Source organism: Asparagus officinalis, chromosome 5 (genome assembly GCF_001876935.1).
Source record: "Asparagus officinalis chromosome 5, Aspof.V1, whole genome shotgun sequence".
NCBI lineage: Eukaryota > Viridiplantae > Streptophyta > Magnoliopsida > Asparagales > Asparagaceae > Asparagus > Asparagus officinalis.
This window is the reverse complement of record NC_033798.1, coordinates 48,143,690-48,169,519: the sequence shown is the minus strand read 5'-3', so window position 1 is coordinate 48,169,519 and position 25,830 is coordinate 48,143,690. Positions and strand designations below refer to the sequence as shown.

The window sequence follows — 25,830 nt, the reverse complement described above, 5'->3', positions numbered from 1 at the left end:
TAATCAGATACCAGTGTCTTTCCTGGATAGTTGCGAGATCTAGGTATGAAGCCTTGCTTCATTTATGTCACTTTCTTTTAGATGGTCCCTCAGGACTTTTATTACCAAGATCTGGATAAAGCGCCGTTATCTTCTTTGTGACTTCTTTGGGTTGATCTAGACGCAATATTTAGGGTGAAGCGTGACAAAGGGATCGCTATCCTTCCTGCTTCGCTCTTTACTGACAGCTCCGTTTAGACTGGATGGGGTTTCCCTCTTTATTTAATCCATTACCTCTACCTTTCCTTCATTTTGAGAAAAATCTCTAAGGAGTTGAAATGCAATATAATTTACACAGAGATACACAAAACATTAATAGCAAAAAAGTTACAAAAAGCAAAAACCGTAAGAGAATAGAAAACTCACAATTCATGTTGCAAATATCGATTTACTTCAATTTCTACATCATTCTATATTTTCGCTTGGAAGAGTGGGTCTTCCTCATTATCCTCTAATCACTTTCTCTTCCCACATTGCTCATTATCAATTAGCTTTTGTATTCTTCTTTGCTTTTAATTCTTCTGCATTAGCAGTTACCGTATCCTCTTTACTCCTTGTTCTTTCTTATGGGCCTCTAGCACCAACGCTGCTTCTAACTTCTCGTAATTCAAGCAGTGAGCTCATTGCAACTCGGCAGTCCTTTCCTAGCAATTATTGCAATCAATTCAGGCTTTCCGTGATTCCTATAAGCACAAAAAATCATACAAGCGATTAGTACTCATATTGTAGTTATAGATAAAAGATATTAAAAAAAAGAAAAGGAACATAAAAATAGTGAACTATTAGAGCAAAGATGTGAACAAAACTTCTGGCGATGACTATTGAAGAAGAGGAAGGTATTCTTTTGGCCAATGCTGTAAGATCTTGGTCTCTGATAATTTTGTTACATCGTGTATCCATCCTCCTTACCTTTCTGGTATTCTTGTTTAACACAAAATATCAGCGGTAGCCACCTGCAATATCTGAAAGTTATACTGCTATCTTCCACTATTTCATAAAAACCAAACCTACAAAAAATCTATATATTAGAAGTCATAAACAATAACGCATTTGTCAAATAAGATTTTTACAAAGTAAATTCTGCATGCAAGCTCAACCGTAATACGGAGGTAAAAAACCACCCATGTAACCAGCGTATTGAACACTCCTTCCCTAAGTTCCTCATACCTAAGAGACGTCTTGGCCTTAATTCATATCTTTGCCTAGAAAATGTAAACACCGACATGAAACCCCAATTATATTTATTCAATAGTGGACAACTGGCTCGCTGCATATCGAAACGCCCACAAAGGACATGTCCTACATGTCGCGCGGGCATAATATGAAGCCGATAATGAATAGCCACAATAAGTTTCAGCACAAGTTACAAAAGGTCTTTATTAGCCATTTCTTATAATCAATCTCCAAAGCGCATTCTATCGGCGCATCCCCCCAAATCACCGCCTTCTTTTCATCCATCGACTTTCTTCTTTGCGTTTACTCGCTACTACCTTTCCGTTCTGCTTGAGTGTCTTATAATTCTTTACAGATTTGGGTGTAAGATTGTATTAGCCGCCGTCAACACTCATTTTTTATTTTTGGAATTCCCTCCGTTTGGTAAATTAACCTTAGGTAATTCGGTGAATATGCCTCTATAACGCAAATACACATTCCTTTTTGTGTGCCAAATCAAAACTGAAATGAGGCATTTATCCACAAGGAAATTAAATTTTGAAATAAAGCATTCAAATTGCTATTTGCTCATTGTTCAAATGTGTCAGGTATTCGGAGAAAGTTTGTGAATAAGGTGTCGCGTCTTTCATAGAGATTTCGTATGCCTTTCATCCAATACTATACGCTTTATCAATTAAATGCTCGAAAAAAACAAATATTGGTATGGAATTTCTAATTGTGTTATCATAGCCCTACAAGAGAATTATAATTTAGAAGGTTAAAACTAAATATAATTGGAAAATTCATGTATAGCTAAGGATATATTACTTGCCAAAAAACACGCAATAAAACACTAAACATTATATCTAAACAAACAAGCAATGACTCATTCAAGCAGCTACATAATACATTAAACAGATTTGGAGAGGGGAACAAAACTGCAAGAGGATATATCTGCCATTCAAAAGGCAATGACTTGTTGACACATACATCAGTAGGCGGAGACATCAATTTGTAACTTTCGCCGCCATATTAAAAACAAACATTATATCTCATACAAAAATTTACTTACGTATCGTAAGAGATATTGCAATTTAGAAAGAGGAGGCTATTGATTTTGAAAGAATGCGAAACGTTGACGGCTTTCAATTTGTTCGAGGTCATGAGGGCTGATGAATGAGGTCGAAGGCCGAAACTCCAAACGAGGGATGGTCCGAGGGCGAGTGGCGAGCTTCAGTAGGCGACGCTGAGGCGTAGCGTATACTGAAAAGAGAGAAAACAACCTGTTCGATGTATTGATATAAGCTACGTGTTTAAAAAATATAAGATTATTTCTTTTGTTCTAATTTCGCCTGCATCAAAATAAAAAATTCCGCAAATTTGTTCTCATCTTCAACCAATTGTTTGTATGCACGTGAGAGAAGTTGTTGGCGGTGTCCATACAAGCTATCAATTATCACATATAAGAAGGTTCAAAATCTAAATAGAAAAATAACGTCCCTCAAGTTTCATTCTTTCAATTTCACTAAACAATCTCATTACGAATAATGTTAGACCTAAAAAATTGATATATTCATTTAATTCATATCCGCAAAATCAACAAGAATTAAAAACTTCAAGGGCGAGGGGATGCAAGAAATAGTTTAGTATTTGTTTAAATTTATTTTCTTGGGAGCTTGAGCAGTTTAAGTCTGTTTGCCTAAGAGACTTTTAGACCTGTTTTCAAATGTTGGCACAGTGGATACTAAAAAACACAAGAGAACGAGAAAAGGATGTGCTGTATAAAGGGTATAGGCAAATTTTGTGATTGTATACTCTTGTCACAGTACAAGCTTGGGATTATTTCTCGGTCCATATGGCAAATAATCATTTGTTGGCTATTTTGTGGGGCATGTAAATCAGAAGAGAGGTTCATACAACAGTTCTGAGATATGTAAAGTTAAAGTAATGATATTAAAATTCAATCTGTTCCAGAAAGCCTAGGGAGCAAAACATTTTTAATTAAAGACTAACATAACCGCAAATTTTTTTAATTTAAAAGCCGCAAACTGGAGGGCCGCTTAAGGCGGGCGTGACGGCGGAGCGGATGTCGAGGAGCGTAGTCGAGGAGAGGGCGGCGTTGAGGCAGGCTGGAGAAGAGCGGATGGGCCGGAAGGGCGCGCTGAGAAGGATGTCGAGGGCGCGAGTCGAGGAGAGCGGTGAAGTTGAGGAGAGCAAGACGTGCCGAGGAGTTCAAAGGCCGCTCGTGACGTGATGCCGGAGCGGGTGTCGGGAGTTCGACGGTCGCGTCGGCGGCGATGATCCGAGCGGTGTCGAGGGGCAAAGTCGAGGAGGCAAAGTTGAGGTCGAAAGTTGAGGAGAGCGAGGTGTCGAGGGTCCGATCGGCGGCGTGATCCAGAGTGGTGTCGAGGCTGATCGGGCCGTGATCAAGAGCGGTGTCGAGGGCAAAGTTGAGAGAGCGGTTGTCGAGGCCGATCGCGGCGTGATCCCAAAGCGGCTGCAGGGCAAAGTTGAGGATATGCGGTGTCGAGGCCGATCGGCGTAGAATTTCGGACCACGATCGCGATTATTTTCCCTGGGATATTGGCCGATTAAAACAAATTTAGAATTTGTTTTTAATTAAATGGGAATTGTTATGTAATATAAGGGCTTAGATGTTATTTGGTTTTTTTTTGAATCATGGTGCAAGATCGCACATCCTTAAGGGCTACACCTAAAGGGAGTCACCTTAGGTACAACTTTTTCCCTATATATAATATGATATATATATATATATATATATATATATATATATATATATATATATATATAGATATATAGATATATATATATATTAGTAGTATAAATTAGAGATTTGGTGATTTTGAGCTATTATGAATGTAATTAAGAGAATAACTATGATCACGTAATCGTGTTTAGTCCCACATTGACTACACAATAAATGTTTTGTTATTGTATAGCTATATAAAGGAAAATAGTTGTAGCTTTTTAAATATAAATAAAAATCTATAATATTTTATTGTTTAACAATAATGATAGAGTGAGATGATGGGGTAGAAAATTTAAGATGAGTCAAGTAACTATTGAATGTTAATTACTGCTTAAATCTCACTCAAAACTCAACTCCCCTTTCTTCACTATATCTTTATTCTCTCAAGAACTTCATCTCGAGTCTTCTTTATCCATAAAGTAACAATAGAGTGAGATGATGGACTAGAAAATTTAAGATGAGTCAATTAATCTTGACCATTGGATCTTAAATAATGCTTGAATCTCACTCAAAACTCAACTCCCCTTTCTTCACTTATCTTTATTCTCTCAACTTCATGCCGAGTCTTCTTTATCCACTATAGTTTGTTCCATTCTCATTAGTTTTCATGATCAAACATTAGTGTTAATAAAATCCCTTTATATAGTCCTCTTCATAGATGTCTGAAACGTGTATCACTAACTCACTATATCGAACTACGACCCAAGTTCAATCCTATATCGAACCACGACCCAAGTTCAATCCTCCCGGAACATGGCAGACTAGCGAATTGGGTCAAGTTGCAACATGATCTGATTCGCCACCACCTACGGTACCCGGTCTAAATTCAAAAGTTAATATTTTTAAAAGAAGCAACCATTTTCGAAAAAAATAAACAAAAAAAGTGTACGTTAATTGCAACTTCATAATTCTTTTACCAACATTGATTCTTGAATATGACTCTTGCAGAAAATTGTACATTAATTGCAACTTCATAATTCTTTTACCAACATTGATTCTTGAATATGACTCTTGCAGAAAATTGTACACTAAGCCATTCAAATCCTATATTTAAAATTGAACCTAAAATGTACTATGTTTCCTAGCTTACCACATAAACTATACCCTTGTACCTAATTCCAAATAAGTTGCGTATCACGCTCCCATTCTCGTCCCGTGAATCGGAACATAATAGGTTCCATGCAACTATGGTCCTCTTCTCTTAATTCTCTCGAGACTCCATTGTGCCTTTTCTTCCAACCCCTCTAATCATTGTGTTATGCCTCTCATTCTGTTGTATCGCACCACCTTCCTGTTGTGCTACAATGTTTTATTTACCTCAACCATTCTCCAAATTAATATTTTCCATTCTCAATAGTTTTCATGATAAAATATTTGTGCTAACAAGATTTGCTCTTTCCGAGCAAAAGAAGAAAACTAAGATGAGTCAAACAAGGGGCAATGCCAAGGGCGAAGGGCATGGTCGGAGGCAAGGGTGCAGCGAAAGGAATTGAAAGAAGTGAAGAGGGGGTCTCAGTTGCAGTGGATCGAGGAAGTGTTGATCTTTGAATGAAATCCCAAACATGAATTGAAATTCATTGGTCAAAATTACACGTCTTATTTTAATTTAATCAGCTCAACATCTCAATGTCTCATTACTACATACATATGTACCTACGCATGTACATACATACATGCATGCATACATAACATACATACACACAGATAAAACATTCAGAGTAATGATAATAGTGAGATAGTGAGCTCGTTAAATTTAAAGCAAGCTAAGTAATGTATTATGGACAGTTAGATCCCAATCAATGATTGGGGTCTCATCTAGTTTATCAGAAACTTAATCAAAGATTGAGGTCTTGTCTAGTTTATCAGAAACATATATGCAGAGAGAGAACTGATAGGATGAGATCCTAAGCTCATTAAATTTAAACCTAGCTGAGTAATATGGATAGTTAGGTCACAGTCAATGATTGAGGTCTCATATAGTTTCTCAAAAACTTAATCAGCCCCTCTTTCTCAACTTCTTTAGCCCAATCCCAAATTGTGTTCTCTTGCTCGCTACTACGTTGTATCCATTGTCTTCGAGTACTCTCCGCATACTATACAATTTCAAGACTATAAAGCTTCAAGATGAGTTTAGTGCAAAACATATAAGATCACTCTACTTCATCAGTATATGACCTGATTTATGACATTTAACAAAATTCATTTAAAGATATGGGGATCAAGCTTTTGATTGGTTACTTATTTGAGTTATTTCAAATGCAAAAAGGGGACAAAGCTCAAAGAAACCCATTTATTTGTTCATATGGCTTAGTGATTCAGTTGAGTTTGTATTAGACTAAATTAAGTTGATCTTTACATGACCTGATCTGTGACATTTCACAGAATTGATTAAACATATGGAAAACAAGCTTCTGATTGGTTACTTATTTCAATGGCACAAAGGGGACAAAGCTCAAAGAAACCCATTTATTTGCTCATATGGCTTAGTGATTTAGTTGAGTTCATATTTGACTAAATTAAGTTGAGCAAAGCTATCATTTGATCAAAGGGTTAATTTCACAAAACCTCCTTGAACCTCCTTGAATATTTGAAACACTCAGCAAGCATGATGTTCTTGGCATGGGCTAATGTAACGTTTTACCTACTTGTTGTTATTATTATTATTATGATAAGGACTAAATTATGCTGATGACCACCTGACTGTTTTCCATGCGTATTGTTATTATTATTATTATAAGCACTAAATTATGCTGATGACCACCTGACTGTTTTCCATGCGCATCGATACTTTAAATATTAGTTTATCAATAGGCAATAATTTTTTTACCTTTCTAAAGGGCACATCGCCTCCTAGTTTCATGCCCAGCATCACCATGCGGGCCACCCAGAAGAAAAGGATGTCATGTCCAGTTTCTAGAACTGATGTCGGATAGAACGTCTTAAAATCTTCTGTCACATCAGGCCAACCGAGTACAGATAACGGGAAAATACCGGATGAAAACCATGTATCTAAAACATCTGGGTCTTGAACAATGTCAAACTTTTTTCCTGGGAACAAGCGGTTGGCCTCGGAAATTGCTTCCTCTTCATTCCTTCCAACTACCCAGTGATTATTGTAAGAACCAATATCTCTAAGCTGGTCATCATCCAGTGTTACATACCAAGCAGGAATTCGGTGACCCCACCAAAGTTGTCTTGAAATGCACCAATCTCGGATATTCTCTAGCCATCTAAAAAATCCAAATGTATAAATAACTAAGCAACGAAGTCAAAAATCAGTGTGGCAGAAATGCTAAAAGAATAAACATCTTAATTAGAAATTTAAAAAAAATACCTCTTCCACTCAGGGCCCGTTTGGTTGTATGTTTTTACCATGTAAAATGATGGAAAGTGTAAAAAAGTGGGTCCCAATATCAGCTTTCATCACTTTCAATTGTTTGTTTGTAATTGTGAAAATAGTGTAAAGTGATTTCATATGCTGATGTGGCTTGTAAAGTGATTTCATAAAAAAAAAGACATGATTTTAGGAGAAAGCTGACATTAAAGTCAGGAAAAAGTAATTTCAACCAATATGATCACTTGAGTAGGGACCACTTTTTACACTTTCCAAACAAACAATTAAAGTTTTATTTTGCAAACCAAACAAGTGTTTTATGATTCCAATGGAATCAAAAACAAACAAAGAAAAGTGTAAAAGTGAAAATGATGAGGTGGACAACAACTTTCCAAGTTGTGTCATAAATACACAACTTTACCAACAACAACCAAACAGCCCCTCAGCTTCATATTGCTTCGAGATAATCTCAATTTTCTTCTCTTCTTTGCTTATAACGGCATCAAGAGCTGCCTTTGCCATGCTATTACAATCAACAAACCACTGAGGTTTTACCATTGGTTCCACAACATCATTACTTCTCGAACATATACCAAGGTTCATGTCATTCTTCTGCGCACCTCTATATAGTTTCTGATTCACAGAAAAGACATTCTCAGTAATAATTTGGAACTATTACAGTAGGGTCATTTGGTAAGAAGGGAGATTAGCAAAATACTTTATTTTAAAATTAATCATATCGCATTATAACTGGAGTGCCAGAAATCATCTATTCATCAAGTGAATATTGGGATAAGAAGGTGAAATAGGTTACTGTAACTATTCCAATAGGTCCGCAAAAAGTGTTGCCCGGATCTCATGGCCCTATAGTGCAGTTTCAGGTACAAAGATATTCATATGAGGATAATAAATGTGACAGGCAGTAGATCTAAAGGTTTTAGATGCTGATACTATTTCTGTAGAAAACAATTCAACCCATATATTTTATAGTGATCAGCAGAAAAGCTAATGAAGCAGCTTTCCAATATGACGCTGTTATATGATGATGCATGATTGATCAAAAAATAAAGGGAAATAAAGTAAAACATAAAGCATTCATGTATTTTTGAAGGGTTTAAAATTGCCGACTTTGATGTAATCAAGGATCTGAAAAGATTAGTAAATAGAGATATTTCAAATCTTCAGCAGCTTCTTATGTATGAAAAGGGAAATTTTACAAAGTAAACAAAAGTCGATCTGGCGCTTCGGGTTAACAGTGCAGTAGAAAAATTGCTGCAAAGAACAAAAAGAAGTTGTGGATTCTATTTTTTTTCTTTCAATCAAGAACAATATGGAAAACACATTATGCTAGAAAGATAGAAAGAAGCGGTGAAAGAAGTTATAATTAGATGTCGATGTCTACACAATAACGTGCGAAACTTCAGAAGACATGTATGCTTCGTTATTGCAAGTATATCAAAAAATAAATGATGATAACAAAATAATTTTCAGTTCACTTTATTTCTTGGGCCTCTTTAATTGCTAACAAGCTCAGGAATAAAGTATCATAATATTCAAGAAAAAATGAGGAACTACTGAAAAATCACTTAAGTGCCATTGGACAATAAAAATTGCCAAGTAAACAACCTAATACCTTCCCTTCAAAAGCTTCAAGCACACCACCACGAGCTTTAAATCGTGGGCATGCCCCCCCTTCAAACTCTGGGCCCCCATTGCTATTTCTTGTCCTCATCAGTAAAAATATGATAACTCAAGATAATGCCGCTTTCCCCAACTTCAAAATCATTAGGATCATGACTGGAGTAATCTGCCAAAAAGAAAAAGAAAAAAAATGAAAAAGAAAGGAAAGTAAGGTAACGTAAGAAAAACGCATAAACATAGCAGTATATATATATGAAGCAAGAGGCAAATATTAGCTAAAATCAGATAATTTTTTGTGAATTGCCCACATAGTCCTGCCCTATATGTGACATGCTACCTTAAACAGCCCTGTCGCCAAATTTAGGATCAACCGGATATCAATCACAGATATTGGACTTTCTCTTATTGAAAGGATTGATGGCAATATTTCCCAAATGTAGATGCAGAATTAATCGGGAATCTTTGAATGTATAGCAATTGCAACATCACCGAGCATCGTTTTCCTATTCTGGTGGTGGCAAAACAATCTCTGCCTAGCGCCTTCGCTCAAGTGGGATTAGGCAAAAATGTCAAAAACTGCCGAACTGAATAGGAATTCATCACCCAGCGAATTCTTAATAGAGTCTCCTCTTTGATTTATGATGATCAACCTAAATATAAATGAGATAACAAGTTAAGTTCGACTGTTAACATATAACAGAGTAGTATATATTTCAGTTAAAGACCAGGTTTGAGAAATTCAGGTATGACCTCGATATCAGATATTGCTGTTCTTAATGTGCAATCCCAGTTTACAAGGCGATGATCCCTGCAAAAGTAGACAACAATTACAAGAAGTCGTCGATGATGCCAAAAGGAAGCAATAAGAACACACCAAAAGATAGCAATAAGAGCGAAGTTTAATTTGCTGCAATCATTGACTAATTGTATAGTAAACCAAAAGGTTCATCCTATTGGTTCTAAATTCTAATATCTAACTGATTCGGTCCAATCATCGAACTAATTAGTGAGATCCCACATAGACTAATATGAGAACTAATTAGTGAGATCCCACATAGACTAACATGAGAACTAATTAGTGAGATCCCACAGACTAATATGAGAATGCCTACATTCCCACAAAAATGTCAAGATTCTAATACCTGGCATGTTTTAAAACCGTCACCATAACCATCATCCTCATCATTTGCAAATGTTAAATACTTCAATCACTGTTCGTATAACGCCCATCCTCATCAACTTCTATAGCAAGCATTCATTTGATGCTTAACAAAAACAAAAAACAAAAAACAAAGCATATATATATAATATATATATATATATATATTATATATAAATAAGTATATATATATATATATAATATAATATATATATATATATATATATATCAGTAGATAAGTATGATTACAATACAAAGTATATAAAATATTAAATAGCCAAAGTTCAAAAACTAAACTTAAGCAAAACTACAAAAAAGCCTAAAAATACAGCCACCAACTACAAGGGGAGAATAAATCTAGAGATCATATTGAACCAATTTATTGTTGATATTCTTCTATTTTATGTTGTTAGTATTGGCAATCTAGAAGAAAGTGCCATGACGAATAAGCAGAATAGAAATGGGAATGGGGCACAGAGAATTATGGAGGATAAATTCAAATACCAGGGGGGAAATATAAATATCATCATTGAGACAAGATATTTCTTCCGCTATGACCAGTTTGATTCCATGAATTATCATGTAAACAAAAATTCCACATTATATTATTTCCAAATCATCTTGAACATAAACCCAAATAACAATCATAAAGCCGGACAGACTTATTTGCAACAAATATGACGAGAAGAGAGTTAACAAAGGAATTGTGTTCACAATATATTGCCGCAAGACCAATTTGTTTATATACTATGTAAACCAAGGACTCAAGATCATGTTATTTCTAAATTATCTGGAAATACACCCGGATCAGATGAAGTCGGACAAACATATTTGCATCAAATATAAAGAGAAGTTAATGAAACAGAATGAAAGTCCTCACTAAGAAATTAGTGTAGCAAAGAAAATTTCATAATTAAGGTGACAAAGAACTAAAATTTAACTATAATAAATACTAAGATAGTTCAAAAATAGCCCTTTGTCACAACAATCTACAAGAGATGTGATCAAGCAGACGCTGCAGACCTATAAATTAGACCTTCACGGTATAGCCGGACAAACGCCTCTATTACCGCCTTGCATCTCTTCTCATCCATAGTGAAACACTGATAGAAAAGTTGACAAACAATATATTAGACCATGGAAGTTATATGAAATGTTAATACTTTGAAGATAAGACTACAGTTTTCGGCACCAACAATGATACCTCACGAGACCAATCAAGAGAAGCTCCAAGCCGACGTTCTTGGTTCAATATGGTACCTCCATACTCATTTTTCCATTTCCAAACCTATTAAATGCAAGCAACAAGGTTGGATCCAATGAAAGTTGAGTGATCAAAAGCCTATGTCAGATAAATATTTCCTTTGTAGAGGTAAAATCAATGTTGAAAATATTGATAGCAAATGATGTAACCCTTAGCTTCTCGATAGGTGAAAATGCATACAGCATAACATAGAGCATATGTTACATGCTTTGTTGTTTTTAGATTTAAAAACAAATATAAATATATCCACATAATAAGTTTAATAAATGGGACAATGATATCAAAATATAATAGATTGAAATCGTAATAAAAGTTCCAAACTTATAACAAGGCGTACTAATTTACTAATAAGTACCACAACAAAATGTTCAAATATATATGGATTTATTATTATAGAAAACCACCCCAGAACTTTTGAGGTGTCCTAGTAACCCCCTCAACATTTTTTTATTATACTAAACCCCCCTGAACTTTAGGAGTTGTTGCACATGGCCCCCACAAACTGTTTTATTTCACTAAATTTCACATGAAAATTTCTCAATTAATCTCCAAATTAGCATCACCGATTCTAACATCTCCTGCGGCAAGCATGTGCTAAAAAAGATGGAAATAATTTTTTAGTCCCAAAAAATTCCCTAATTTTCTTTTTTAGTAGAAGGCTATATTTTTGGGACTAAGAAGGAATTTTTCGGTCTTCTTTTTTTGGTATTGTGCTTACCAGTGACACATTTGAGTTGATGGTGCTAATAAGGGGATTAAAAGATAAATTTTCATGTAAGATTTAATGAAGGGGTTTGTGCAATGACTCCTAAAGTTCAGGAGGTTTGGTCTAATAAACATAGTTGATTACTATAGCTCCCCAAAAGTTAATAGGAGTTTTCTATAATTAACCCAATATATAACTACAAATTTACATGTCTCCTTCACAATTTCGCATTCAACTTCACAATAACAAGCATAATGATGTTACTAAACATCCATCACAACAATCAAAGAAGCCATCAAGGCTCAATAAACACCACAAAAGCAAATACGATTACTTCAAGTCTTAAGTATAGCAAACAGAGAAAATACTCTCAAGTCTTTAATATAGTTTATTGAAATAGTGTCTACTATCTTGAAACAATTTATAATTAGTTAGCATACATTATATTGAAATAGTGTACACTGATATAGCGTAGAGTTGCACGTGTTTGTGTTATTTCATAATATTATGTAATGTTACGGTTAATATGTTACCTAACGCAAGAAACTATGAGTTATATAGCACGGTTATTTCAACACTGGGTAGAATGCCGCATACTAAGTTACAATCATTTAATACACGAGTGTGAAACATTCTGGATATGGTTGAAGGAGGAAAATTTTTGCATGAATCCATCATCATATTATTCAATAGAAATTGACAACTCACTTCAGAGATAAATTTCTCACGTCCAACATCATGCCTTGTAAGCTTAGATTCACGCATGAGCTTCTTCTCAACAACAACCTGCAACATTTAATACAACCTGCAACATTTAATACAAACTGCAATTACTATGTGTTTCGAGGTCATGGTTTTTGATCGAACCTGAAATAACAAAGTTTGGCAAATATATGTGAAGTTCATAGCAAAGGAAAATTTTCCTTCTCCAGAAGTACTGAGCAAATTTCTAAAAATTAAACAAGCAGAAAATTGAACTGTCAAATCCTAAAGAAATGTCATGACATGACAAGAATGACGCTGATGCCAACAAAATAATCCAAGAAGAAGTGATGGACTCTGCAGCTATCCTCAGTTATATGAGCCAGAATTATTCCAGTGAATATGTCAAAAGTGTAGAAGAAAAAGTATTCTCAAGATTACACTATCAACTTCCTAACAAATGAATGACATGGTTTTGGCATAAATCACCAATTAGAGGTGAATGACGAAGGGATATCAAAGGAAATCAGAAACCTGGGTCGCAATGCCTGCATGGTCCATTCCCGGCACCCACAATGTATTGTCACCTGACATTCTGCGCCATCTGATTATTGTGTCCTGCATTATTATAGAACACCACAACAAATTTAAAAAAAAACTGAAATAATAGGTTGGTCTACTAGACGAGGATAGTTAACTTAGTCACCTGTATGGCACTACTAGACGAGGATAGTTAACTTAGTCACCTGTATGGCAGCAGTAAGACCATGGCCTATATGAAGAGCAACAGTTACATTTGGAGGAGGCAAGACCTGCAGAGGGTATTATACAAAAGATTAAGTCATCAGGTATTTGTATACTTAAGAAAGAGTTACAGTTTCACTGAAGGAAATTAGCAAATTGAACCTTAGAAGTTTTAAGTGAATCAAGGATATAAATTCAATTAATATATCATGCTTTTCTGAGTACTAGGTAAAAAGCACGTGCAATGCACGTTGTCAAATATTATAATTATTGACTTTTAGTTTATGTATTTACTATAACATAGTTGCAAAAAAGTTTATGATTATCATAATATATTAAAAAGTTTCAGATATTTCAATATATAAAATCTAATCTTATTGGTTTCAACACTTTACCTTCCACATAATTAGTGAGGTTTAAAGTCTTAAAATATTAATGATCTAAGAGCAATTTAATGATTTGAAATTCTACTTTTAAAATATTAATGATTAATGATGTAAGCACCAATATCTAAAAAACTATTATTATTAATGAAAAAATAATCTCGAATTCATCAAACATAAAATTGTAGGTTTTATCTAGTTATAGAGGATTTTGTTTAATTATAAAGAAATCACTCGCACCTATTGTCTACTTCCATTTTCTATTATCTAGCGACCGAGGATTATAGATATTCAAAAATTTTTTTCATAATTTTTAAAGTTAGAATGTGCAAATTCAATCAAGAAAGAAAATATAAATTATGTGACCAATTCTAAAATCTAATATAATAATCTTCCTACATTTTCTCAACAAATTAATTAATTTGTCAACAAATTAATTAATTTGTCAACAAATTAATTAATTTGTCAAAACGATTATTCTATAATTTTAGAAAACTATAAAATATAATTTGAGAATGATTTAAACATATTTTGTACACATATGGATTATATTTTAACAAAATAATTTAGATCTATCCAATATTAAATAATATCCAAAAAAATTAGGTTAAAGAGTTAAGAGAATCTAATAAAAATCATATCCAAACTATATGCTTCATAAAGGTGAGACATATAAAATGAACAACTTAATTTATTTTGTTAAATAATATATTACAAATCATAAAAGATAAGGAGAACCATAAGGATCACATAGTCATCCCAAATAAAGATTAAATTTCTATCTGCGAATTTTGTAGCAAAAAATTTTCAGAGATACTAATAGACTTGCTATAAAATCCAATTTTATAAGATTGATGTCACATGTGTCTTAAATTATGCTTTGTTTAAGGGTTAATTTTAGAAAACTTCCCAACTATGGGGGAAATGTTAAAAAATCACCTCCCCCCCCCCCTCAACTACTTAAAATGAGTAGATCTTTGTTCGTCAAATTTGGGGTGTTGTAGTTAATCTATCTCAACTTCAAATTTTTGTTTTGATTTAACCCTATGAACTTTCCTCAATTAACCCCTCAAAACTAATATCGTTGAGTCTAATTCATTAAGTGATAAGTACTTGACTTGGAAAGACCAAAATATCCCTCAGCCCTAAAAAGAATTAGCTTGGTTTTCTTCCAGATAAAAGAAAAAGTGAAGATTTAGAGGTAAAAAGAACTGTAAATTGGTCGTAATCCTTTTATTATCAGTTGAGAGTTTCTTTTTAACTAAAATGGTTTTCTTCAATAGGTCATTTTAACAAAATCACATATTAAAGTCTTTTACATTAAGAGGGTTTGTTAAGAGATGTGTAAAAGACCAGGAGAGTTTTTATAAGACGCACTAAGTCGAAGGGTGTTTTCTAAAATCGCACTAGAGTTGAGAGAGAGGTTATCTATAACACTTCTATAGTTAGGGAGCTCGGTCAAATTAAATTAGCTGAGTGGTTTTTTTGAGACATTCCCCATAGTTGAGAGTTTTAGAGTTTTCAAGAAATTAACTATTCCTTTAAATTTAGCTTATTTACATATTTATCCCTCAAATGTTTTATAATTCAATATTAGTCCCTAAATTATAAGCAATTTTAAAATTTTAAGGGAATAATGTAGAATTATTGGAGATTTAAAATCAAGGATATGATATCTAATTACCTTTAAATATTGCTCTTATAGGCAATATATGAAATATCAGCTGATATATCGCTATATCAACTGATATAAAAGGTTAAATACTTTATCTTGATAATATTTATGATATCAGCTGATATATCGCTATATCAACTGATATAAAAGGTTAAATACTTTATCTTGATAATATTTATGGTTTTATATTGTTTTCTTTTATTTGGTGATTTTTTCTCATATATCGATCATTATCGAAAATATTGACTGGTATAACAAAATCGAGTCATTTTTAATTTAATTGTGGGGTTGGTATTGGGTCATGTTTAGAAACCAAAACTAAAAGCACAAGTCACAAAAGTCACAATTCATATTCCAAATCTCTCCACTCTCGGCTCTCCCAAATTTTAAGTAAATATCTTGACAAAAAATCTTATGTTAAAATTCATCAATATTTGAGATTATAGATTACAATGTTATATTATGTATGAGCATTATCTCATATAACACACAGATATTTACATAACCCTGATTATTGCAATCCAATGTCCGTGGATTTTATTTGTCTAGCATTTATATGATGCCCAACACTTTGTAGTAGTCATTTGAAAGCCTCTTCTAAAAGTTTCCAAGCAAAGTATATAAATAATAATTCAAAATCTTAAGATTATTCAACACATGATGCTTTTATTTTCCCACATCTCCTCTAGTATATAAATATAAGGTAACCCTCTGGCCTCATATTATATGATGAATATTATTTTCCCACATCTCCTCTAGTATATAAATATAAGGTAACCCTCTGGCCTCATATTATATGATGAATATTATTTATCAAATGGATCACATAATATTGCTTGTGGCTAACAAAGACTTTAAATCTTTATTGGCTTAATTAAATTAAATACCTTACAGTTTATAAAAATTTTAATTACATACTTGTACTTGTATCTTGCTGCATTTAAATATCCTAATGTTTTTTTAAAATTGCATGTATGTACATTCTATACGCAAGAATAATATTTTTAATTTTCGTATATGAATATAATTGTATAATTTTAGGATAATTCTATATTTTTTACTTTTTCTATTAATAATTTATTAACATGCAATTGTCTATTAATATATTATTAGACATTACTAATAATTAACATGAAAGTTTTACAATAACATCGAAAGTTTTAGGGACCAAGTTAGACAAACTTGAAGTGGCATATAAATGATATAATATGATTAATTAACAATAATAATTCATTTAGTTTAGTTAGGATTAAAATATAATATTTAAAAAATAAGGGTAATATAGTCCATAGAAAGTTTTTCTACAACTTCATTTTTTTAAAGGGAGTATGATTCTAAGCGAAGTATATAATTTTATTTATAATTCAAAATCTTGAGACTTATTCAAAATATGATACTTAAATTTTTCCACATCTTCTGTACTATATAAATATAAGCTAAGCCTCTGGCCTCATATTATACGATAAATATTATTTTCAAAGGAATTACATACTATTGCTTATGGTTAACAAAGGCTTCAAATCTTTATAGGCTTAATTAAACTTAAATACATTATAGCTTACGAAAGTTACACTCATATACCTCCACTTATATCTTAATGCACTTAAATATCCTCATGTTTTCTAAAATTGCATGTTTGTACTTATGTACGCAAAAATACTCTTTATAATTTTCCTATGTGAGTGACATGATATAATTTTAGGACAATTTTATATTTTCTACTCCTTCCAAAATAATTTATTAACTTGCAATTGTCTATTAATATAGTATTATGCATTATTAATAACTAATATGAGAGTTTTACAATAACATTGAAAGTTTTAGGGCCAAGTTAGACAAAATTGAAGTGGCATGATATGATTAATTAATAATGATAATTAATTTAGTTAATTTATGATTAGAATATAATATAAAAAAAGAATATGAATCTTGAGATTATTCAAAATATGAAGCTTAAATTTTTCACATCTTCTGTACTATATAAATATATAAGGAATCTTGAGATTATTCAAAATATGAAGCTTAAATTTTTCACATCTTCTGTACTATATAAATATATAAGCTAAGCCTCTGACCTGATATTATACGATGAATATTATTTATCAAAGGGATCACATAATATTGCTTGTGGTTAACAAAGGCTTTAAATCTTTATACGCTTAATTAAACTTAAATACCTTACAGCTTACGAAAGTTACAGTTATGTACCTCCACTTATATCTTAATGCACTTATTTATCCTAATGTTTTATAAAATTGCATGTTTGTACCTATATACGCAAGAATACTCTTTATAATATTCATATGTGAGTGTCATGGTATAATTTTAGGACAATTCTATATTTTCTACTCCTTCCAAAATAATTTATTAACTTACAATTATTTATTAATATAGTATTATGCATTATTCATAATTAGTATGAGAGTTTTACAATAACATTGAAAGCTTTAGGGCCAAGTTAGACAAAATTGAAGTGACATGTAATATGATTAATTAATAATAATAATTAATTTAGTTAATATATGATTAGAATATAATATAAAAAAGAATAGGGGCAATATAGTCAATGAAAAGTTTTTCCACGACTCCCTCTTTTAAAGGGAGTATGAATAACTATAAACTATAGAACAAAGTTTAAGAATCATTTCTGCTTTCATTAATATATTGATGGCTGCAGAGTACTCTCAGGTTTATTCCATACACAATGATGAAACATTTACTACAAAAAACATACATGTCTTTTCAACTATAGCACCAAAACATCTTGTTCATCAAAGTAATAACAATATAATTAAAAAAATGCGTAGCTAAAGCATTATTTTCCATTGAAAGAAAATCGGCAGCAAGGTTCTTGTGTACAAAAGGAAAATACTCTAGATAAAGCATAATAATTTGAGCACGAAATACAATAAAGGACCTACTATTGTAAAAGGAGGTCTTGAGCAGCTAGAATCTGCCATGAAAAATCCTGATCTCTCCCACCACGAGTACCATCTAGATGGACAAAGAGAAAACAAATTTAGTTAGAATCATGTATCTGTTTTCTGCTTATTGAAATACTTCAATCAACAATAGCATTACGATTTTTCCACTGCACTAGGGCTATATTGCTTTGCCATCTGATGGGAGAGTTGTTTCTTCTCTCCAGCAGGAGTCACAGGATCAATAAAGTCCTCAGGATTCTCATCATCAGCTTCCCGTTTCCGAAGCTTCTTTTCACTTTTCTTCGATCCCTCAGTTGCTTTCTGTGCCTATCAGATAACATAGAGATTATTTTAAAAAAAACATTTGATCATAACTGTGCATAAATAACCATTTCTCCAGAAAAAATATCAATGCACAGCTACGCTACTTCAAATTAGAAAGAAAAAATTACTAGCAAAACCTAAATTTTACCTGAAGTTTGGCAGCTTCTGCTTTTTGTGCAGCCTTCAGTTTTTTTTCCTCTTTGAGTTTAGCCTGCCAAGGAAACAGATATAAATCATGCAATTGAAGAAATTCGTGCCAAAAATACTAGTGAAGTACGGGAAAGAAGGGGATGTTTAAGTGTACAAGATAGCTACTTTAACATCTGCAGCAAACTGGGTTACCAAAAATTAGAGGTGTTTTTTACAATGTAGTGTAACATTCAACGACTGACAGCACAGCTAAATCACAACAGTTCATACATAATTCCACGTTTTTTTGTGATTGTCGTTGAGTTCCTTAATTGTACTTGTTCTTCTATATCACCTCAGAAACATCACACAGCCCGGATCTTTGAACTTCAAAACAGGTAAAAGAAGCACGAACAGTACAGAAAAAAATTACAAGAAACAATCTTTAAAGTAATTCCTACTGGGGAAAACTGTTAGGAATAATTTCTGTCTACTTCTGTCATATAATAGTTCATTTAAGACTCCTGAAAAAATTATATAACTCCTAGATTGTCCCAAAAATGTGATTTTTACTGATAAGAGGACACTGCATGCAATGAAGTATTCCATGTCATATCATATATGTGTAAAAAAGCAAAACCCAGATCTTAATGTGTAATATAAACACCAAAAATTTAACAAAATTATACCTTCTGTTCCTTCTTGAGTTTCCTCTCCAAATCCTCTTCCTCAAGCTGCGCCAAACTCAAACATAAGTGAAATAAAAAAAAATCTTGAAATCGAGAACAAAATCTTTTACTTAAAAAAATAGTAAACGAAATTAAAACTGTAGGCTGTCAAAAAATCATAATAGATAGCTGATCCCCATCAAAATACCGATGATAGAAGTTATAATCTGACGACTTTCAGAAGGTTACAATTTAAAGACTTTTACGTAGACTGATGAAGGTTACAATCTGACGACCTTCACAACAACTGATGAAAGCTCTAATTCAACAGCCTTCACAATCAACATCGGGAGTTACAAATTGACGACTCTCATATTATCAAGAGCTAAATGTAAGGATTACAATCTGACGATCCTCACAAAAGTTCATAAAAAAAAAAAAAAGATTATAATTGACAATCTCTTCAATGCGAAGGTCGCGTTTGACCATTTCAAATCCTTGAAACGGTCCTCCACTTAATAGGGCAACTAAGCTCCATTATGGAGCTAATTAAGGGGGGGTAGTTATACCCCTTAAACTCCTACAAATAGGTGGTTTTCACAACAAAATAGGGCTGGTGGTAGAGGGCTAAATTAAATTAAAAGAAAGAGAGAACAAGAGAGGAGAAGAAAGGTCAGATTTGCGCAGTTGTGATCGGCGTGACGATCAGACCCTCATCCGTAGTCCGATCGATGTGAAATTTGGAGGGTAGCTTCTACACTCGTCTTTCCTAATTCTGAACGGTGGAGATTGCTTTCTATCGGTTAGATTTGGAGATATGAAGGTTTTACCGAAGCTGGTCGTTCCAGGAGTGCAGAGAAAAATCACTTTCGTGCAGTTGCGATCGGCGTGACGATCGGACCCTCATCCATGGTCCGATCGATGTGAAATTTGGAGAGTGGCTACTACACTTATTGTTCCTAATTCTGAACGGTGAAGATTGGTTTCTATCGGTTAGATTTGGAGATATGAAGGTTTTACAGAAGCTGATCGTTCCAGAAGTGCGGAGAAAAAGTCACTTTCACGCAGATGTGATCGGCATGACGATCAGACCGTCATCCGTGGTCCGATCGATGTGAAATTTGGAGGGTAGCTACTACACTCGTCATTTCTAATTCTGAACGGTGGAGATTGCTTTCTATCGATTGGATTTGAAGATATAGAGGTTTTACCGAATCTATAGAGGACTGGCAAAGCTTTTTTAAGATTGGCCAAAGAGAGAAAGAGATCAACTACTCTTTTGGAAATGATTAAACTTTCTTTATTATCATCAACTCTTTTTAGAGTTCCCCTAACTCGATCAGAGTTTTAAAACTTGTTTACCAAGTTCTTTTCAACTCTTCCAAAGAGTTTCTTAACTCGGCTAGAGTTTCAAACTTGTTCAAACAAGTTCTCTTCAACATCCTACGGGGCTAGAGTTTTTGGGAGAGATCAAAAACCACCCAAGGTCAACAAATCTCGGCAGTTGAGTAATCGGAAGGAAGAGATCTTCGGGAGATCAAGGAACTGATCAACAATCAGTTAATCAAATCCCGAAGGATCCTTTCATCAAAGGTATCATCCACTTGGCAATTAACCGAATTTTCGGTTCCAACAACTCTGTTACAGAGTTTTAACTCATTCTGAGTTCTTAAACTCGTTAAGAGTTCTTAATTAGCTTGCAACGCAAGTTAATCACATCAAACCAGACATTCGGTTTTCAACAACTCTTATCAGAGTTCTTAACTCGTTCAGAGTTCTTTAAGTTAATCACATCAAGCCAGACATTCGGTTTTCAACAACTCTTATCAGAGTTCTTAACTCGTTCAGAGTTCTTTACACTCGTTAAGAGTTCTAAACCGAAGTCATCAAGCACTTCAATTGTTCCAGTGAAGAAGGACGGTCGGATCGTCAACGGAGAGCAAGTTCGACGCGATCAATCGAAGGAGGCACTCCACCGCTACCAAGAAGAACCCAGTTTTAAACAAAGGGGAGAATCAAATTCATTCTCCTCTCTTTTGTAATCGGAATCCAAATTGTAATCGATTTTGAGAGAATACAAGTCAAATTTTCTTTCTTTGTCTTTTTACATCAAATTTCCAACAAACAAAAGATGGCGACTCCGCTGGGGAATAGCTTCTCTGACGAGGAAGTGGTGGCGCAATCCGACGTTCACCTTACAGGAACCACCGTCGAAACTCTCGTCGTAGAGTTCGACCAAGCCAAGTATGAGGAGGTCCTCTCCTCTGGGTCCCTTAGCCCAAAAGCTAGGCGTGATACCCACAGGACCTCTACGGAGGTCAACACTACTGCTGAGATGCCAAAGAAAGCCCTCTCCTTTGGCCAAGACCTTAAACTCGCTCTGCGAGTTGAAGATTCCTCCCCCGTATCACTACGGCAAATAATAGGTCAAAAAAGACCTATGTCGGAGGAAAGCCCAACCAACGCCGACGATGCCGCGGCCAAGGCCTTGAAACAGGCTAAGAAAAATGCTGCTCGACGAAGGAGAAGATCCTTACGGCGAGCATACTTGCGGAACAGCCAAGCTACTGCACAACGCAAAGACTGCGTTTCTGAGCTTGTGCCCGAACTGTGCGTTTCTGCTCCAGAACGCACACTTCGTGGCAATGAACCCGACTATGAGCCTCGGGTTATTCAACTCAAACGCGACCCTCAGTGGCGCGTTGTTCAACATAGACGCACACCTCAAAAGTGCGTCCCAAAACGTGACCTCCAAAGGCACGTTCAATCATTCAAACGCACGCCACAACCGTGCGTTCAGTCAAAACAAGACCCTCAAGGGTCTGTTCAAACAACCAAACGCACACCACAAGTGTGCGTTCAATCAAAACCCGACCCTCAGGGGTCTGGGTCATCAAACAAACGCACGCCACAAGTGTGCGTTCAATCAAAACCCGACCCTCAGGGGTCTGGGTCATCAAACAAACGCACGCCACAAGTGTGCGTTCAATCAAAACCCGACCCTCAGGGGTCTGGGTCATCAAACAAACGCACGCCACAAGTGTGCGTTCAATCAAAACCCGACCCTCAGGGGTCTGGGTCATCAAACAAACGCACGCCACAAGTGTGCGTTCAATCAAAACCCGACCCTCAGGGGTCTGGGTCATCAAACAAACGCACGCCACAAGTGTGCGTTCAATCAAAACCCGACTCTCAGGGGTCTGGGTTATCAACCAAACGCACATCACAAGTGTGCGTTCCAGCAAAGAACGACCCTCAGGGATCTGTTTCTTCATCTAAACGCACACCACAAGTGTGCGTTCAAACAAAGAACGACCCTCAGGGGTCTGTTTCAACATCAAAACGCACACCACAAGTGTGCGTTCAATCAGGACAAGATCCACAAGGATCTAGTCCATCAATCAAACACAGGCCTCAGCCTCGTGTTTATAAACCTAAACGCGACTCTCGTGTTTCTTATCAAGAGCATGACACGGTCCGTCAGGTTCAAAAGGGACAACATGGATTTGAGATTCATGTTCAACCCATCCAAGGGCAGGGGGTTCCATCTCCACCTTCACGAGATCTTTCCCAGGTCTCCGACTTGCGTGAGCTATTGACAAGAGGAAGGCCAACACAGCAAGTAGCCCATTCATGCCAGTGTGAACGGCTCATTTCCGCTGTTCTCTCCTAATGCAGTTGTTGTTCACCTACGCCTAGGCGCTAAACGACAGCGTCGCCACAAAAAGAAGACCTCTGAAATCGAATATCCTGAGGTCACCATCAACATGGTCGGCAGAGGCAAATCCTCACATCCTGATTCTGATGAGTCACAAACAAGTCATTCCCCGACTGTTCGGGAAATCTGTGATGAGTTTGAGGGAGTATATAGGCATACTCGGACTCAGACAGGAGCTATTCGCCCGGTTAACTATCAAAAGTTAGCCAAATGGATTACAACAAGTGATGAATATTCGACAATAGCCGAATCTCAATCTTCGAGCTCGGTCGGACCACAGGAGGTATCTGCTTATATGGCGGGAAATCCCGAGGACATAGTCAAAAGAGTGGACGAACATCACGTCATGCTCCAGGTGCAACAGGAGACACTTCTCCAATTGAAGGACATGTTGGCCCAAGTTCTGGCAGAAAAAGGCCAAAAACCCGAATCTTCCCGGAGGACAACCTCCAAAGGGAAACAGAAAGTGACCGAGCATTCGGATCGTGAGACTCGCAACCTGGGATCCTCTTCTGAAGGAGAGAAAGAGGTGGAAAAAGAACTGCACCCTCAGTCCACTAAAATGGATGAACTGGAAGCTCGCCTCAATGCAATCGCCAACAGAAGTGAGCTCCGTGAAGAAGGAGTGGTGAGGCCTTATCCTGCTGAGTGGGATATAGCTCCATACCCGCCGAAGTTCAAAGCTCCAACCTTGCAACCGTTCGATGGCACAGGATCGCCAAATCAGCACATCTACTACTTCAAATCTCAAACTGGAGATGTTGTGGCGAACGATGCCATCTTGACACGCTTGTTCATAGGCACTCTTAAAGGAGTAGCCTTTGAATGGTTTATGAAACTGCCTGCTGGATCTATTCAGAAATGGGTAGATTTGGAAAGGCTTTTCTTGGCTAGGTTCTTTGAGGATGATACGGAAGTTTCTGTCCCAACTCTTCTCGCAGAGAAAGGGAGAATCCATCAAGGCCTACGTGGAGAGATTCCGCAGCATGGCATTGCGATGCCCCTCAGGTATGACTCAGTCAACCCAGGTTGAAACTTGCAGACACAACTTGCAGACTCAGCTCCTCGCCCAGATAGGGGTAGCGGAGTGTCGCTCCTGGAGACAACTTGTTTCGCAAGGAGAACAAGCTGAAGAGATTGTGGCTCGGGTGAAAGCCGAAGAAGCTGCACAGCCCAAACCGCAACAGCAGCAGCAACGCAACCAGAACAACTAAGGGAAAAGAGACCCTAGCAGCCGACTACTCTCAAGTACCACCGCCCACGAAGCAGGGCAAAGCTTCAAATAAGCAAAAAGTGCCCAAACAGTATTTCTTCAAGGAGGAGCATGTGGACACCTTGTTCCAGCTACTGCGGAAGAACAACAAGTTACAGCTTCCTGAAATTAGGAAGCCAGAGGAGGCAGGGAAGGTAGATGACCCTAATTACTGCCGCTATCACAGGTTCTTGGGACATCCTACTAGAAGATGTTACATCTTTAAAGACATCCTCCAGAATTTGGTGGACGCCAAAGTGCTTACTCTAAAACCTGAACAGAAGACTGTCTCTACCAACATGATAACAGTCCAGTTCGGTGATTTCCCTCCAGTGGCGACCACAGATGGCATTATCCCCATCCACAAGGGAGAAATGCGTCTGAAGAATACTGACTTGCACAGTCAGAAAGACAAGGGGTTAGAAATGCGTCTGAAGAATACTGACTTGCACAGTCAGAAAGACAAGGGGTTGATACCCCTCACCACCTCAAAAGGAGAAATCATGTGGGTTCACCCTGATCTAGTGGGAGACCAACAATGCACGAATACCTCGTCCAAGAAGAAAGGAGGCAAGGCTAAGTCTTCCAACATGATTAGCTCCTCCATTACTGAGAATGATGATCACCTCAAGACCCTCACAGATTCAGAGGAAGAGAGGATTGCCCTGGCTGCATATCCAGGAGACAACCCTGGTACTCGGTCTGGAAAGACTTACTTGAAAGACTACGGCCAGAATGCTCAAGAAGTTGAGGAACCACCCCAAGACGCTGGGGGTTCTGTCCCCAAAAAGCCAGTTGATAAGGGGAAACAAAAAGAACTCCAGTTTAACAGGAATCTCCACCAGGAACACGGGGAGTCGAGCAATCCATTCCAATTCAATGTCATGGCACAGTTGGCTAACATACCAGCCAGAATTACGCTATATGAGCTCCTAAGGTTGTCCAAAACCACCAAGGAAGCTTTAATTGAAGCGTTGAAGAATACAGAGAGTTTTATCACCCAAGTCACTCCGATCTCCGAAGCTTCTGAAGATCAAACTTGTCGGCAATGTCTACAAGCGGCAAGAAGTTTACCCTGCATATCATTTACTCAAGAAGACATGCAGGTCAAACATAAGCACGACAGGACGCTATACTACACGGGGTATATCGGATCTTCCGAAATCAGTCGTGTCCGGGTTGACCCGGGCTCCGCACTCAGCATCATGCCTTATAGGGTCATGCAGGTCTTAGGGATCCCTCTGCA

At 36.0% G+C, this 25,830-nt stretch overlaps 1 protein-coding gene across 1 annotated transcript; it reads right to left on the bottom strand.

Moving 5' to 3' along the window:
* On the bottom strand, positions 647–24,945 carry LOC109841801 (valine--tRNA ligase, mitochondrial 1-like). The gene is made up of 18 exons (XM_020410740.1): positions 24,858–24,945; positions 19,636–19,718; positions 18,966–19,028; positions 18,651–18,820; positions 18,491–18,563; positions 13,514–13,579; positions 13,302–13,385; positions 12,774–12,851; positions 11,300–11,383; positions 11,119–11,198; positions 9,687–9,744; positions 9,554–9,586; positions 7,737–7,928; positions 7,296–7,303; positions 6,789–7,191; positions 1,876–1,943; positions 927–1,046; positions 647–722 (listed from the first exon to the last, which is right to left on the bottom strand). The coding sequence occupies exons 1-18, from the start codon at positions 24,943–24,945 to the stop codon at positions 647–649; spliced, it is 1,827 nt and encodes a 608-aa protein (XP_020266329.1).

What these genes read in the sequence shown, in the direction of transcription:
- LOC109841801 (XM_020410740.1), bottom strand. Translation starts at nt 24,945, where the DNA reads ATGGGGATAATGCCATCTGTGGTCGCCACTGGAGGGAAATCACCGAAC. An exon ending in AGAGACAGTCTTCTGTTCAG is followed by an intron (nt 19,719 to 24,857) that starts GTTTTAGAGTAA and finishes CTCGATTTCAAG; the next exon opens with ATTTTTTTTTATTTCACTTA. An exon ending in CAAGACCTCCTTTTACAATA is followed by an intron (nt 13,580 to 18,490) that starts GTAGGTCCTTTA and finishes TACCCTCTGCAG; the next exon opens with GTCTTGCCTCCTCCAAATGT.